The following is a 17,448-nucleotide window of genomic DNA, read 5'->3' on the forward strand; positions in this document are numbered from 1 at the left end:
ACATTTTGCACTTTAAACTCCTCTTATCTCGGCACCTTAAATGTTTTGTCCATTTAAAAAAAAGGCATTGCATTGTTTAACTGAAGATCAAATCAATCTAGGTGCCGAGCACACACACGCGCAAAACAATTGGCGCTTATCTAATCGGAATGCGACACCTACGCTAAAGTTCCTGCTTGCTCGTGATGTAATGGAATTCAAGCGTGACGAAGCGCAAGTAAAAGTCCTAACTTGCCTGTCATTTAAAGCTGTTAAATTTCATTCCGTGCATCATCATCTAAGTAATGACTGCTTTGGTGACTTTTTTTTTTTTTTAATTGTCCATGCGTAAAACTGCATCGTGTGTCTACATGTTCATGTGTATGTGTGCGCCTGTGTGCATGGTTACCCATAACAGATAAGATTTCACATCTCCGCTGCTATGCTGTAAAACAACGTTGCCCAACCTTTGTGCCAAGGCACTTATTTTATATTCTGAAAAAAAAAAAACAGGCTACTGAACTGGCGCTTGGCAAAAAAAGAAAACCCCAAAACCCCCAGATATGACCTATATAAAAAAAAATATATATATATATATGACCTGTGAGTGTGACATTGTCTGTCTACATGCATTGCTCTGCCATCTGTATTCAGATGTCCGTTGAGTAAAGGGTTATACCTGTAAGTACTGCAATGTTGCTAGATTCGTGAGCCCATCAGTGGCGCTTTGCATTGTTTGTTAGCATTAAGCTAAATCGGCAACGGGATGTGGTTGTTTCCAATAGACCTGTAATTCTCTTTGTTTGATGTTTAGTTGGAGAGTAAACTTGAACTGATGGACTGTACTCTTGCATTTGAGCGACAGAAACTCTCCACACTTTGCTTTTTAGCCAGAGGTAAATAAGTAATTCTAGATCTAATCGAACTAACAAGTGAAACTGGATATACAGCACTTTATTGGTGTGGCTGAGGGGATCTCACTTTCTACGCGGAACATTTTTTTTTTCTGATAGGGGCTGGTTAAATTAGTTTTGGATGTTTCATTCCAGTTAGTTTTTATTTTGTTTAGACCTTTTTTTTTTTAATATACTTACTTTTAAATTATTTTTGGGGGCAGGTTTGTTTGTTTTTCAGAAAATGAGTGTGTTGATATATGAAGTATTAGAGTGCCAGATTTAAAACAAAAAAATAATAATTTAGTGTTGTGTAAGAAAGTATATTAGCTACAATTCTCAAACGACTCTTTGACCTTCCTTCTTCTGGCCAAACAGCAATACTGAAATTAAAACCTTCAATTGTACCCCGAAAGCTCATGTATGATATAATTGACAAAGATGAAAAAGACGATTTTTGCCATAATTTTAGGTTATTTTGGTTGATGTAATACTGTATGTACTTTCTGTGAGTTTTAATTTTTTGAAAATCCATTTTATTTTTATTTCATTAAAAAAATATATATATATAAAAAATAGGGTGGGGAGGATTTTTAGTTATTTTGTTACTTTTTAACTCTAAAAAGTTTGTAAAGATCATGCGATGCGAAATGATGTTTCTGATTGGCCACTACATCTGCAACAAAAGTTGCAGAACCCTGCACACTGCAAAGCAGTTAAGTCGCATCCGACCGCGTCGCTCAGTGGTTGGGAATCACCCGCGGTCGAAGATCCACCGCAAGGTAAATCATCTACCCGTTATCTTCAAATCCAACTTTGACAGTTGACACGGTGTGTTCCTGTCATTTTAAAGCGCACCTGTAGCATAATTAAACATTCCACACACACCCCCGCATTGTTTCAGAGAACAATGGGGTCGCTCAAAGGAAGTCGAAAAGAATTCTCTCTGGGTCTCGACTGCCCCAAGGTCCTCCCCGGGAGGAGGAAGTTCCACAGAGGCGTAAGTGGGGGTGGGGCTTGGCCCACCGGGACTCTTCTTAAATCCGGCTGCCCCGCTGGACTTCCGAGGAGATTTTGTGAGCACCTTGGGAATGTCTCTTACACCGGATGACATCGGCTGCTGACGTTGGACTTTGCGCACTCCAGGCTGCGGCAAAAAGTGAGCTTTTTTATTTTTTCTTCTTGCCTTATCCCGTCCTGTCATTCATGTCAAGCCTCAGTAGATAGAACGAACTGAAAGCATAATTTAGTCAAAAGTGCGATTTGACTCGACTCGACACTTGTTAAAAAAAAAAAAAAAAAAAAGTTTTAGTTTCTTTCCTGGCACTGATAGTGAAATGTCAATATCCTGCTTGGTGAGCCAACACCCTCCCTGATTTAAAAAAAAAAAAAAAAACAGAGACAGCAAACATTCCTCACTCAGTCGCCTTTCGCCTTGCTTGTACAAATGTCACTCGTAACTTCCTTAACATCTCACAAGTTGAGACTTGTGGACGCAAGGTAAGCAGCGCGACAGAAAGTGTGACCTCGTACTCGGACGGACTTTTTATTGCATTTATTTATTTATTTCCAAGAGAGAATCTACTGAACGGATTGTAGAGAATTTCCCTGACTATCTCCAACTTTTTTTTTTTTTTTTTTTTGTAGCTTGGAGGCCGTTGACTTTTGATTGACGCGACAAGCATCGTTGGTGGCTCCCAGACATTTTTTTTTTTTCGCTCGGCTGCACGACACTTGTAACTCGCAAAGACAGGAAGGTGAGACGTCAATTAGCACATGGAAGGAAATATGCATGAGTCGCACGAAACACAGTTTTAATAGTCATGTTCCTTTTTTTTTTCCTTAAACGGCTTGGTTTTGTTTTTTGGCATTGAGAGAAGAGGGAAGTAATTACTCACATTACTCTTTCATTCTTTTACGACTGTATTTTAAGATGTTTTCAAACATTATTTAATTGTCATCAAACATGTTAACGCAGAAGTAACATCAGACGCTAAAAGGGAGGCGCAAATGTTTCATTTCGATCCCTTCTTTTGCATATTTGATTCATTCATCCGCATGATCTCTCACCGGCCGTCTTCCTCAATTCAGCTCAAGTTTTATCTCTTGAGTGCCAAGTCACAATTGAGGTGCAGAACACAAACCTTCAACTTTCATTTTTATTTGGGAAAAAAAAATGCTGAAATCAGATTTCAACATTTGAGAAGCGTAAATGTTATGTAATTATTATTATTTTTTCTCCCCCAATACTGCACTCAACATAAAATGTAAACAGAGACCTCAAATATTCCGGCACAATATTTTGAATCACGTCACCTACTTAAGTAAAACTATCGATAGAAATACTTCACCTACATCTCATTACTGATAGGTGGACTGTCCATCTTAATTAATTTGAGATGCCTCATTTTTTTTTCCGTTTTCAGCTCTGGAAATGTGCTCGAATACAAGTTGACATGCAATGACGTCCAAGTGCCTTTACTGGAACCTTTTGTAATCTTTCCAGGTTTCCTGCGGTAAACAGGAACGCTGGCAATGACAGTTACTGTCATGCAATGATTAAATGAGTAAACGAATTGTTCCTTATATACATGGCAAAAAAAAAAACAAAACATTGTCGACATCTATCTTGACATGAACACTTGTAAATATCGCTTTCAGGCCTAAAATTGTATTCAGTTATTATTCTACAGAATAGTTTATTGGTGCGATAAGATTGTGTGATGTGTGTCTATAATTATTGCAGTTGTGAAAGCTTTACGACCGTCTGATGTGAAAGTGAAATCTCACTTGCGGAACGTTGTGTTTGATTCGGGTAAATTTGCACAAACCCAACTTTCAAATCGTTGATCGAAGCATGCAATACTTTTGTTAAACCGGGGGCACATGCAAGCTGCTGTTGCGCAAACAAGAGGCACTTGTGTTTTGTGTGCAGACGCACGGCCAGTTTGACCTGTAGGTTCTCATTGTGATGACATCACGCCGGGTGAGGGAAATGAACACCTTGAGACAAAGCGGGAAGATAAAAGAGTGACAGAGGCTATTTTTTTAATTTGCGACTCCTTGGCAAAATAGGACCGAGTACTTGACGGGCAACTTCACTCGCAAGATTAGCATTCGCGGGTAATGCCGAAACTCTGCTGTTTTTAAGTCGCGATGTAATCACGGAGGTCACAAAAGTGTTCCGATGATGGTTTATTGTGAAAATGATGAACTGAAACTGATGGTTGAATGATGAAATGAATGCCTTCTCTCTGCAGGGGAGTGATTGAGCCATAAACCTTGGAGATTTTGGAAAGTCGATCCAGCGTCAAGGCTGCCAACATACTCCAAACGAAACCCATCTATCGAATTGGGGTAAGTCTTTTTGTACTTTTTCTGAGGTCGATATTTTACAATGTAGCGAAGAAATTGTCGACTGTGAATACAACAATATGAATACAGAGGTGCTGTCTGGTGGCAGTCAACTTATCTCATATCACTCCAAGCCACCGTTTTGATGAGCGCTGAACATTATTTTTTTTCATTGCAATCCCCTTGTGAAAGTTCAACTGTCAAACTAAACAAAATACAAAGAGAAATACATGTTTTATATTTGAAAAAAAAAGGATATCCAGATCTATATTATACTGCCCCCAGGTGGCAGTGGTGCGCAGAACAGAAGGAGCAGCACAATGTCCATTGAACTAAAGCAAAGAAAAAACGATTCTTTAAATTCTATTTAAATATGTTCTTGCTGCGGGTCTTTATCAATTATTAGAGAATGCTACGTAGATATATATACACACAGTGATAATTTTACAGTTTGAGCCCAGCGAGTTCCAGGGACTCGCTGATCAGAAAAGTATGAGTCCCATTATGCATTGAGAGAGTCCCAAATTTTGATTTCTGAAATGGTCTACTTATTCAATTGCATATGATAATAACACAAACAACAACAATATAGATTGATAATAGGTTTATTTCTTATAAACAAATGCTGCAAAAATTTAAATAATTCAGGCATACAAGATTTGCTGAGAAATAGGTTCTTATTTGATCCCATGGTTCAGTCTTTGAGTTCATAAATTCTCCTCTCTTTACTCTGCTTCCAATGTGATTATCGCAAAAAACTATCCAACTTTAGCTGCTTCCTCTGTGATATCTCCACAATAAACATTCGCAACACTTGTTCGCAACACTTGTTTTAACGTTACACAACTTGGCAATCGTCTGCTGATCTTGCCAATCTCGTCTCGCGAGAACGGAAATCTCGTCACGTGAGATTACTTAAAGCGAGATCAAAACAACAATGGCGGCGATTGTCAAACTGCGATCGTTGCTGGAAAAAAAGATGTAACATCGTTTTTTGTTGTTATTGTTGTTTTGACTGAGAAATTTCCTTGCGTCCCAAAAACGCACATTATTTGGAACTGTGCGTCCCGCGGGAAAATTATGCGTCTAGGACGTGGGACGCAGAGGTAATGAGATGGCTGTATTTATATATATATATATATATATATATACAGGGCGGCCCGGTAGTCCAGTGGTTAGCACGTCGGCTTCACAGTGCAGAGGTACCGGGTTCGATTCCAGCTCCGGCCTCCCTGTGTGGAGTTTGCATGTTCTCCCCGGGCCTGCATGGGCTTTCTCCGGGTGCTCCGGTTTCCTCCCACATTCCCCCCCAAAAAAAAAACATGCATGGCAGGCTGATTGGACGCTCTGAATTGTCCCTCGGTGTGAGTGTGGGCGTGGATGGTTGTTCGTCTCTGTGTGCCCTGCGATTGGCTGGCAACTGATTCAGGGTGCCCCCCGCCTACTGCCCGAAGACGGCTGGGATAGGCTCCAGCACCCCCCGCGACCCTAGTGAGGATCAAGCGGTTCGGAAAATGGATGGATGGATATATATACAGTATATATATATATATATATATATATATATAATTTTGTGGGGAGGCTATTATACAGGGGTGTCAAACTCATTTTTGTCATGGGCCATATTTTAGTTACCGTTTCCCATGGAGGGCCGTTATGACTGAAACCATTTAAAGAAGTCGCGAATAAGAGTTTTGTTTAATTTACTGTCATGACGGGTTTGGTTAGAAGAAAATGCTTACTATACCCTTCTTATTTATTTGATGAATTTGAAATTTCGGTCCAGATTTTAGCTGGCATCATGGAAGTTGACATGTTTGATTTGCTTTTGCGGGCCACATAAAATGAGGTGGCAGGCTGGATCTGGCCCCCAGGCCTTGAGTGTGACACCTGTGCTACAATGGATTAATTTTCATTCATTTTAATGGGAAAATATGATTTGAGATACAAATTTATTGAATTCCAAACATGGTCGCAGAACAAATTAAACTTGTATGACTCATTTTTTAAAAAATATTAATCAGATTCTCCATATATGTGTAGAATGGACTGTAAATTCCAAGACAGTACTGTGGAAAATGTCTCAGAGTTGTGTTGTATGTTTGGCTTTTGAAAACCCTCTGTTATTTTTAACTACCTCTCCATAATGGGCCCATGCAATACTTTTGGCTCTCAACCTGTTCGTTGAGAATCGCTCCGTTTGACAGTTCTGATACAAATGTTTCCCTTAAACCGTAGGCCAAGATGGAGTCTGTTGATTCAAATGAGAAGCAAAGTGGCCACACCCAAATCCATGGCCCTGTGGCGGGTGTCTATCTGGGCAAGTCCAAGCAGAAGATCAGCATATACGAAGCCATGAAGAAAGGTCTGCTTAAACCTGGAACCGCGCTGGCCCTGCTGGAAGCCCAGGCCGCCACAGTAGGTGTTGTAGACCCTGTGAAGAACCGAATACTTCCAATCCTGGAGGCCGTCAAGGAGGAACTCGTCGGACCTGAGTTGAAGGAGAAGCTACTTTTTGCAGAGAAGGCTGTCACCGGTTACGAAGACCCTTACACTAACCAAACCATATCTGTGTTCCAAGCCATGCAAAAAGACTTAGTGCCCAGAGATTACGGTTTGAGACTACTTCAAGCGCAAATGGCCACGCACGGCCTGTTTGATCCCATTGAGAAGACAAACATTCCAGTGGAGTCAGCCATCCAGAAAGGCTACTATGAAAAAGGTCTGCTGGATGACCACATGTCAGAGTTAAAGGTGTTCTACAATCCGAGCACACAACAGCACGTCAACTACAAAGCCCTGGTGGAAAAGTGCATTGTGGAAGCTGACACAGGTCTACTTCTTCTCCCCATCTTCATCACCTTCAAAGGGTTAAGACGGGGAATTTCCTCTGCAGAGCTCTTTGAGTCCAAGATCATTGACAAGGAAATCTATGACAAACTGCAGAAGGGTAAGACCACAACCCAGGAAGTGATGCTGAATGAGACGGTGAAAGAATACCTTCAGGGGAAAGGCAGCATCGCGGGCATTGCGATACTCTCATCCAATCAGATACTGAACATCTATGAAGCCATGAAGCAGAGCATACTGATGCCTGGGACGGCGCTAGTTCTGCTGGAGGCGCAGGCTGCAACGGGGTTCATGATTGATCCCCTCAAAAACAAAAAGTTCACTGTGGACGAGGCTGTAAAAAACAAGCTCATTGGCCCCGAATATTATGCTAAGCTGCGCTCCGCCGAACGAGCTGTGACTGGATACAAGGACCCATACACCGAAGAAACCATTTCGCTCTTTCAAGCACTTTCCAAAGATCTCATCTTGAAAGAACACGGGATCCGCCTACTGGAGGCGCAAATTGCCACAGGGGGAATCATCGACCCGATCCATAGCCACAGACTCCCCACAGAGGTGGCCTTCAAAAGAGGCTATTTTGACCAAGAAATGAAAGCCATACTCGAGGATTCGGGAGATGACACAAAGGGATTCTTTGACCCAAACACAGAGGAGAATCTGACATATCTTCAGCTGATAGAAAGGTGTGTTACAGATCCTTCCACTGGACTCTGCCTCCTTCCGCTTCGAGACAAATCCGATGGACTCAACTTCGCCTTTATTGAATACCAAACGAAGATGGCCTTCAAACAGAAGAAGGTGAAAGTGACATGTGGCAAGTATGCGGGAATGACGGTATCGCTGTGGGAGCTGCTGATGTCAGACTACTTTGATGAAAAGCAGAGGAAAGAGATCATACGCAAATACCGTGAGAGGAAGTTCACAATCGAGATGATTGTCACAACAGTTCTAGAAACCATTGAGGCATCTGTCAAAAACACCAAGGTCATCTTTGAAGGCATCAGAGAAACGGTCACGGCCAAACAGCTGGTTGAGGCCGACATCATTAGCCAGGACGTCCTCGATGATCTGAAGAAAGGGAGGAAGTCTGTTAAGGAGGTGGTTGAGGATCAAAATCTACATGTGTACCTCCAGGGGAAAGACAGTATTGCAGGTGTTCTTCTTCCTGACTCCCAGATCATGACCATCTACCAAGCCAGAAAGAAAGGCAAACTCATGCCAGGAACAGCTCTGATTTTACTTGAGGCACAGGCGGCAACAGGATTTATCATCGATCCTATTGGAAACAGAAAGTTTTCGGTGGATGATGCCATCAAAGCCAAGATTGTTGGGCCTGATTTATGCCTAAAGCTGCGCTCTGCAGAGAAGGCGGTGACAGGATACAAAGACCCGTACTACAGGACCACAATCTCTCTATTCCAAGCAATGCAAAAAGACCTCATAGTGAAGGACCACGGTATTCGACTCCTGGAGGCACAAATTGCCACTGGCGGCATCATCGACCCAGTGAACAGCCATCGCATTCCCGTCCAAGTGGCCTACAAGCGTGGGTACTTTAATGAGGAAATGAACGAGATCTTGAGTGATCCCAGTGATGACACCAAAGGTTTTTTTGACCCCAACACACATGAGAACCTCACCTACTTGCAGCTCATGGCCAGATGTGTCAAAGATCCCAGTACGGGACTTTGTCTCCTGCCACTCAAAGGCAAAAGTCACAAAATCAACATCGACGACGCCATGAAGGAATTGTTCAGAACAACAGTCGTTTCTGTGCGGTATGGCCGCTTCAAGGGCAAGCATGCCACTCTTTGGGACCTCATCAATTCAGAGTATCTCTCTGAGGATAAAAGACAAGAGTTCTTCAAACTCTTCAAGTCAAGGAGACTCACAATTGAGGAAATCATTGAGTCGATTTTAATCGTCATTGAGAGCAAGGAGATAAAACAGCAAGTGGAGCTCAGCTTCCAAGGCCTCAGAGGGAAGGTTTCCATTGTGGATCTTTTGGAGCTTAAAATAGTGGATGAAAAAACCTACAGCAACTTGATTGATGGAACGTTAAGCAGCACTGATGTGTTGCAAATGGAGAGCGTGAGGGCCTACCTACAAGGGAAGAGCTGTGTCGCCGGCGTGATACTGCAGCCCTCCAATCAGAAGCTGAGCATCTACGAAGCACAGAAAACTGGCATCCTGACACCCGGCACAGCTCTTTGCCTCCTAGAGGCGCAGGCAGCCACAGGGTTCATTGTCAATCCATTGGCAAACAAAAAGCTCACAGTGGAACAAGGGCTTCGAGAAATGTTAATTGGTCCTCAAATGTATGAAAAGCTTCTGTCTGCGGAGAGGGCTGTCACTGGTTACACTGACCCATACACGGGTCAAAAGATCTCTCTTTTCCAAGCCTTGAAAAAGAATCTCATTCTGAAGGAGCACGGCATTCGATTACTGGAGGCCCAAATTGCAACAGGGGGCATCATTGACCCCTTGAAGTGTCTTCACTTACCTCTTGACGTCGCCTACAGGAAAGGATATTTTGACGAAGAAATGAATCAAATTCTGTTGGACCCAAGTGATGACACAAAAGGTTTTTTTGACCCCAACACCAAAGAGAATCTGACATACATGGAGATGTTGGGAAGGTGTGTAAAAGATAAAGAAACGGGACTGTTCCTCCTACCAATGACTAACACACCAAAAACCTCAAAAACAAATGGGAGACTGTACACTGACAGTGAAATAAGGCAAATTTTTGAAGAAACAACAGTGAACATATCGTTAGGACGCTATGCAGGAAAATCAGTTTCTCTCTGGGAATTGATCCACTCTGGCTACTTCACTGAAGACCAGCGAAATCAACTGATAGAAAAATTCCAAACAAGAAAGGTCACCACACACACTATCACCACCCTAGTGATATCGACCATTGAGAAACTGGAGAAGAGTGAAGCTCCCAAAATGACAATGGGCCTGAGAAAGCTTGTCTCGGCCAAAGAACTGCTGGACTCTGGCATTATCGACAATGACACATTCAAACAGGTGCAGGAAGACAAAGTGACTTTGGCACAGGTCACCAAATGTGAGCGCGTGCAACAATACCTGAATGGATCAAGAAGCATTGCTGGGGTTAAAGTGTATCCATCGCAAGCAGTTCTCAGCATATACAGCGCAAAAACGGAAGGTATGTTGACAGATGGCATTGCACGTTTACTGCTCGAAGCGCAGGCTTCTACAGGATGGGTCATTGATCCTCTCGCAAACAAGTTCTATGCTGTTGATGAGGCTGTAAAAGAGGAAGTCGTTGGGCCAGATGTGAGTGAGCAGCTTCTGTTGGCCGAGCGAGCCATCACCGGTTATAAAAACCCCTACACCGACAGAACAATATCACTCTTTGAGGCGATGAATGAGCAACTGATTCAAAGAAGTGATGCCATTCGTTTTCTTGAAGCACAAATAGCAACGGGCGGCATCGTAGACCCAAACATGAGTCACAGGCTGCCTGTTCATGTTGCAGTCAAAAGGGGACTCCTGGATGACCAATTCATAGGCCTGCTGACAACCCCTGAAAATTCAAAGGGATACTTTGACCCAAACACAAAGGAAAAACTCTCTTACCTGGAGCTGATGGAGAGATGTGAAAGAGATCCTAAAACAGGCCTTCTTCTTATAGCACTGCATGAGGAGACATCAAATGTTTTTCACACAAAGGAGCAAATAGAGCTGGAGTTTAAAAACAAAACCGTTATCATCGATGTGGGAAAATTCCAAAACAAAAACATGACCTTGTGGGAATTGTTGCTGTCTGAATACATATCTCAGAAGAAGAGGGAGCAGCTCATAGAACAATATAAGATCGGCGCCATAACAATTGAAGAGTTGATTGAAATACTCACAGTCATCATTACAGAGGTCTCCTCCAAAGAAAGAAAGTTCAAAGGACTGAGGAAGCAGGTCTCAGCAAGTCAGCTCTTTGAGTCAAAGATCATATCGAAGGAGCTTTTCAAGCAAATTATACAAGGGGAAGTGACTGTAGACAATGTTAACAAAATGGAATCGGTCCAAAAGTACCTTGGGGCGACAAACTGCATAGCCGGTGTCAGAGATGAATCTACAAAGAAGATTATGAGCATCTATGAAGCAAAGTCCAGAGGCCTGCTGACTCCTGGGACGTCTCTTATTCTCCTAGAGGCTCAAGCTGCTACTGGCTTTGTCATCGACCCTGTCAACAACAAGAGGCTTTCAGTGGCTGAAGCTGTGGCTCAGAAAGTAGTTGGCAGTGAGTGGAAAAAGAAGCTGCTCTCAGCAGAACGAGCTGTCACAGGATACATTGACCCCTACACTGGTGATACAATTTCCCTATTCCAGGCTCTGATAAAAGATCTCATAGTTAGAGATCACGGAATCCGTCTCCTGGAAGCTCAAATTGCCACAGGAGGCATCATTGACCCAGTATACAGTCACAGAGTGCCTGTGGAGGTGGCTTACCAAAGAGGGTACTTTGACGAGGAAATGAACCAGATTCTCTCTGACCCAGATGATGACACCAAGGGCTTTTTTGATCCCAACACGCAAGAGAACCTTACTTATCTCCAACTTATAGAAAGGTGTGTCACGGACCCAAACACCGGCCTTAACCTACTATCCATTGTGAAGAAAGGGGAGTTCTACTTCTTTGTTGACGAGGCCACAAAACTGATACTGAAATCAACAACGACCACCAGAGCAGGTGGAAAATATCAAGGAAGCACTGTGTCGCTGTGGGATCTGCTCTACTCCAGATACATCACTGAGGAGAAGAGGCGAGAGCTTGTGCAACAGTACAAGTCCGGAACTATCACGATTGAACGCTTTTTGGAAATTATCTTGACGATCATTCAGCAGCAGACCACGACCACAACCTCCTCATCAACCATCATATGTCAAATACCAGAAACGGACATTGACAAGTGCACCACAAAGACCACCATCACCACCACAGTCACAGAGACCGACAGCTTCCATGGTATTCGAAAGGACGTCAGTGCTGCAGAGTTGCTTGAATCCAAAATTATCAATGAAGACCTCTACAAAGACCTCAACACAGGAACAATCACAGTCAAGGAAATAAGTGAAATGGACTCTGTCCGTCGGTATCTAGAAGGGACCAACTGCATTGCAGGAGTGCACTTGCAGTCCACCAAGGAGACCCTGAGCATCTATGAAGCCAAGTCTAGAGGCCTGCTGACTCCTGGAACCTCCCTTGTGCTGCTGGAGGCCCAAGCTGCCACCGGTTTTGTCATCGACCCTGTCAAGAACAAGAAGCTCTCTGTAGAAGAGGCTGTGGCTCAGAGAGTGGTTGGCAGTGAATGGCAAAAGAAGCTGCTCTCAGCAGAACGAGCTGTCACAGGATACAGAGACCCTTACACGGAAAAAACAATATCTCTCTTCCAGGCCCTGAAGAAAGACCTGATCGTCAAAGATCATGGAATCCGTCTCCTGGAAGCTCAAATTGCAACAGGAGGCATCATTGACCCGGTATACAGCCACAGAGTCCCTGTGCAGGTGGCTTACCAAAGAGGGTACTTTGATGAGGAAATGAACCAGATTCTCTCTGACCCAGATGATGACACCAAGGGGTTTTTTGATCCCAATACACAAGAGAACCTCACCTATCTCCAGCTGATCGAGAGGTGTATCACCAATCCCGTCACTGGACTCAGCCTGTTGGTTATTGTGAAGAAAGGGGAGTTTTACTTCTTTGTTGACGAGGCCACAAAATTTATACTGAAATCAACAACTACCACCAGAGCAGGTGGAAAGTATCAGGGAAGCACTGTGTCGCTGTGGGATCTGCTCTACTCCAGATACATCACTGAGGAGAAGAGGCGAGAGCTTGTGCAACAGTACAAGTCCGGAACTATCACGATTGAACGCTTTTTGGAAATCATCTTGACGATCATTCAGCAGCAGACCACGACCACAACCTCCTCATCAACCATCATATGTCAAATACCGGAAACAGACATTGACAAGAGCACCACAAAGACCACCATCACCACCACAGTCACAGAGACCGACAGCTTCCATGGTATTCGAAAGGACGTCAGTGCTGCAGAGTTGCTTGAATCCAAAATTATCAATGAAGACCTCTACAAAGACCTCAACACAGGAACAATCACAGTCAAGGAAATAAGTGAAATGGACTCTGTCCGTCGGTATCTAGAAGGGACCAACTGCATTGCAGGAGTGTACTTGCAGTCCACCAAGGAGACCCTGAGCATCTATGAAGCCAAGTCTAGAGGCCTGCTGACTCCTGGAACCTCCCTTGTGCTGCTGGAGGCCCAAGCTGCCACCGGTTTTGTCATCGACCCTGTCAAGAACAAGAAGCTCTCTGTAGAAGAGGCTGTGGCTCAGAGAGTGGTTGGCAGTGAATGGCAAAAGAAGCTGCTCTCAGCAGAACGAGCTGTCACAGGATACAGAGACCCTTACACGGAAAAAACAATATCTCTCTTCCAGGCCCTGAAGAAAGACCTGATCGTCAAAGATCATGGAATCCGTCTCCTGGAAGCTCAAATTGCAACAGGAGGCATCATTGACCCGGTATACAGCCACAGAGTCCCTGTGCAGGTGGCTTACCAAAGAGGGTACTTTGATGAGGAAATGAACCAGATTCTCTCTGACCCAGATGATGACACCAAGGGGTTTTTTGATCCCAATACACAAGAGAACCTCACCTATCTCCAGCTGATCGAGAGGTGTATCACCAATCCCGTCACTGGACTCAGCCTGTTGGTTATTGTGAAGAAAGGGGAGTTTTACTTCTTTGTTGACGAGGCCACAAAATTTATACTGAAATCAACAACTACCACCAGAGCAGGTGGAAAGTATCAGGGAAGCACTGTGTCGCTGTGGGATCTGCTCTACTCCAGATACATCACTGAGGAGAAGAGGCGAGAGCTTGTGCAACAGTACAAGTCCGGAACTATCACGATTGAACGCTTTTTGGAAATCATCTTGACGATCATTCAGCAGCAGACCACGACCACAACCTCCTCATCAACCATCATATGTCAAATACCGGAAACAGACATTGACAAGAGCACCACAAAGACCACCATCACCACCACAGTCACAGAGACCGACAGCTTCCATGGTATTCGAAAGGACGTCAGTGCTGCAGAGTTGCTTGAATCCAAAATTATCAATGAAGACCTCTACAAAGACCTCAACACAGGAACAATCACAGTCAAGGAAATAAGTGAAATGGACTCTGTCCGTCGGTATCTAGAAGGGACCAACTGCATTGCAGGAGTGTACTTGCAGTCCACCAAGGAGACCCTGAGCATCTATGAAGCCAAGTCTAGAGGCCTGCTGACTCCTGGAACCTCCCTTGTGCTGCTGGAGGCCCAAGCTGCCACCGGTTTTGTCATCGACCCTGTCAAGAACAAGAAGCTCTCTGTAGAAGAGGCTGTGGCTCAGAGAGTGGTTGGCAGTGAATGGCAAAAGAAGCTGCTCTCAGCAGAACGAGCTGTCACAGGATACAGAGACCCTTACACGGAAAAAACAATATCTCTCTTCCAGGCCCTGAAGAAAGACCTGATCGTCAAAGATCATGGAATCCGTCTCCTGGAAGCTCAAATTGCAACAGGAGGCATCATTGACCCGGTATACAGCCACAGAGTCCCTGTGCAGGTGGCTTACCAAAGAGGGTACTTTGATGAGGAAATGAACCAGATTCTCTCTGACCCAGATGATGACACCAAGGGGTTTTTTGATCCCAATACACAAGAGAACCTCACCTATCTCCAGCTGATCGAGAGGTGTATCACCAATCCCGTCACTGGACTCAGCCTGTTGGTTATTGTGAAGAAAGGGGAGTTTTACTTCTTTGTTGACGAGGCCACAAAATTTATACTGAAATCAACAACTACCACCAGAGCAGGTGGAAAGTATCAGGGAAGCACTGTGTCGCTGTGGGATCTGCTCTACTCCAGATACATCACTGAGGAGAAGAGGCGAGAGCTTGTGCAACAGTACAAGTCCGGAACTATCACGATTGAACGCTTTTTGGAAATCATCTTGACGATCATTCAGCAGCAGACCACGACCACAACCTCCTCATCAACCATCATATGTCAAATACCGGAAACAGACATTGACAAGAGCACCACAAAGACCACCATCACCACCACAGTCACAGAGACCGACAGCTTCCATGGTATTCGAAAGGACGTCAGTGCTGCAGAGTTGCTTGAATCCAAAATTATCAATGAAGACCTCTACAAAGACCTCAACACAGGAACAATCACAGTCAAGGAAATAAGTGAAATGGACTCTGTCCGTCGGTATCTAGAAGGGACCAACTGCATTGCAGGAGTGTACTTGCAGTCCACCAAGGAGACCCTGAGCATCTATGAAGCCAAGTCTAGAGGCCTGCTGACTCCTGGAACCTCCCTTGTGCTGCTGGAGGCCCAAGCTGCCACCGGTTTTGTCATCGACCCTGTCAAGAACAAGAAGCTCTCTGTAGAAGAGGCTGTGGCTCAGAGAGTGGTTGGCAGTGAATGGCAAAAGAAGCTGCTCTCAGCAGAACGAGCTGTCACAGGATACAGAGACCCTTACACGGAAAAAACAATATCTCTCTTCCAGGCCCTGAAGAAAGACCTGATCGTCAAAGATCATGGAATCCGTCTCCTGGAAGCTCAAATTGCAACAGGAGGCATCATTGACCCGGTATACAGCCACAGAGTCCCTGTGCAGGTGGCTTACCAAAGAGGGTACTTTGATGAGGAAATGAACCAGATTCTCTCTGACCCAGATGATGACACCAAGGGGTTTTTTGATCCCAATACACAAGAGAACCTCACCTATCTCCAGCTGATCGAGAGGTGTATCACCAATCCCGTCACTGGACTCAGCCTGTTGGTTATTGTGAAGAAAGGGGAGTTTTACTTCTTTGTTGACGAGGCCACAAAATTTATACTGAAATCAACAACTACCACCAGAGCAGGTGGAAAGTATCAGGGAAGCACTGTGTCGCTGTGGGATCTGCTCTACTCCAGATACATCACTGAGGAGAAGAGGCGAGAGCTTGTGCAACAGTACAAGTCCGGAACTATCACGATTGAACGCTTTTTGGAAATCATCTTGACGATCATTCAGCAGCAGACCACGACCACAACCTCCTCATCAACCATCATATGTCAAATACCGGAAACAGACATTGACAAGAGCACCACAAAGACCACCATCACCACCACAGTCACAGAGACCGACAGCTTCCATGGTATTCGAAAGGACGTCAGTGCTGCAGAGTTGCTTGAATCCAAAATTATCAATGAAGACCTCTACAAAGACCTCAACACAGGAACAATCACAATCAAGGAAATAAGTGAAATGGACTCTGTCCGTCGGTATCTAGAAGGGACCAACTGCATTGCAGGAGTGTACTTGCAGTCCACCAAGGAGACCCTGAGCATCTATGAAGCCAAGTCTAGAGGCCTGCTGACTCCTGGAACCTCCCTTGTGCTGCTGGAGGCCCAAGCTGCCACCGGTTTTGTCATCGACCCTGTCAAGAACAAGAAGCTCTCTGTAGAAGAGGCTGTGGCTCAGAGAGTGGTTGGCAGTGAATGGCAAAAGAAGCTGCTCTCAGCAGAACGAGCTGTCACAGGATACAAAGACCCTTACACGGAAAAAACAATATCTCTCTTCCAGGCCCTGAAGAAAGACCTGATTGTCAAAGATCATGGAATCCGTCTCCTGGAAGCACAAATTGCAACAGGAGGCATCATTGACCCGGTACACAGCCACAGAGTCCCTGTGCAGGTGGCTTACCAAAGAGGTTACTTCGATGAGGAAATTAGTCAGATTCTGTCTGACTCAGGTGACGACACTAAGGGCTTTTTTGATCCGAACACACAGGAAAACCTCACCTATCTCCAACTGCTTGAAAGGTGCATCACAGACCCCATCACTGGATTAAGTTTACTCCCCTTGATTAAAAAATGAATCATCTTTTCACATCTTTATGCTTTGTTGTTTAAACAGTACTGAGTTGAGCCCTATTCTTTTTCGCTCCAAAACACTTAATCCTAGTTTCAGACTGATATTCTCAGGAATTGTTCAGCTTGTTCTACTAAAAAAATATGCATTTTGAATATGTCTGTACTGTAAAATATGACCTAATAAACAAGAATGTGAGCACTGATGCTTGTTTTGTTTCAGTCACAAGTATTATCTGGATTTCTGAAGCTCGTATTTGCTTTGCAAACAGGTTTTCCTGCCTCAACTTCAAAAGTTAAGAGTCAATGTCAAGGGTGAACCGTCGACAAGCAAAAACCCAAAAACGTTGCAAATTTAGCTTGTAGCCTTTCCAGCGCCTAGAAGAAAAAATTAG

General features: G+C 44.2%; 1 protein-coding gene across 3 annotated transcripts; it reads left to right on the forward strand.

Moving 5' to 3' along the window:
* Window positions 1-1,873: 1,873 nt before the first annotated feature.
* On the forward strand, window positions 1,874-17,259 carry eppk1 (epiplakin 1). Of its 3 annotated transcripts, none has more exons than XM_086136189.1 (3): window positions 1,874-2,031; window positions 4,133-4,229; window positions 6,465-17,259. In XM_086136189.1, exon 3 carries the CDS (start codon window positions 6,471-6,473, stop codon window positions 17,058-17,060), a length of 10,590 nt encoding a protein of 3,529 aa, XP_085992315.1. In that variant the 5' UTR covers window positions 1,874-2,031; window positions 4,133-4,229; window positions 6,465-6,470; the 3' UTR covers window positions 17,061-17,259. The 3 variants fall into 3 exon arrangements, with proteins under 3 accessions (XP_085992315.1, XP_085992318.1, XP_085992316.1); XM_086136192.1 differs by lacking the exon at window positions 1,874-2,031 and adding an exon at window positions 2,355-2,372; XM_086136190.1 differs by lacking the exon at window positions 1,874-2,031 and adding an exon at window positions 2,534-2,629.
* Window positions 17,260-17,448: the final 189 nt, after the last annotated feature.

The sequence above is a fragment of the Hippocampus guttulatus genome, chromosome 18 (genome assembly GCF_054856545.1).
Source record: "Hippocampus guttulatus isolate MCC_2025c chromosome 18, RoL_Hgut_1.0, whole genome shotgun sequence".
In the NCBI taxonomy this organism is placed as follows: Eukaryota; Metazoa; Chordata; class Actinopteri; order Syngnathiformes; family Syngnathidae; genus Hippocampus; species Hippocampus guttulatus.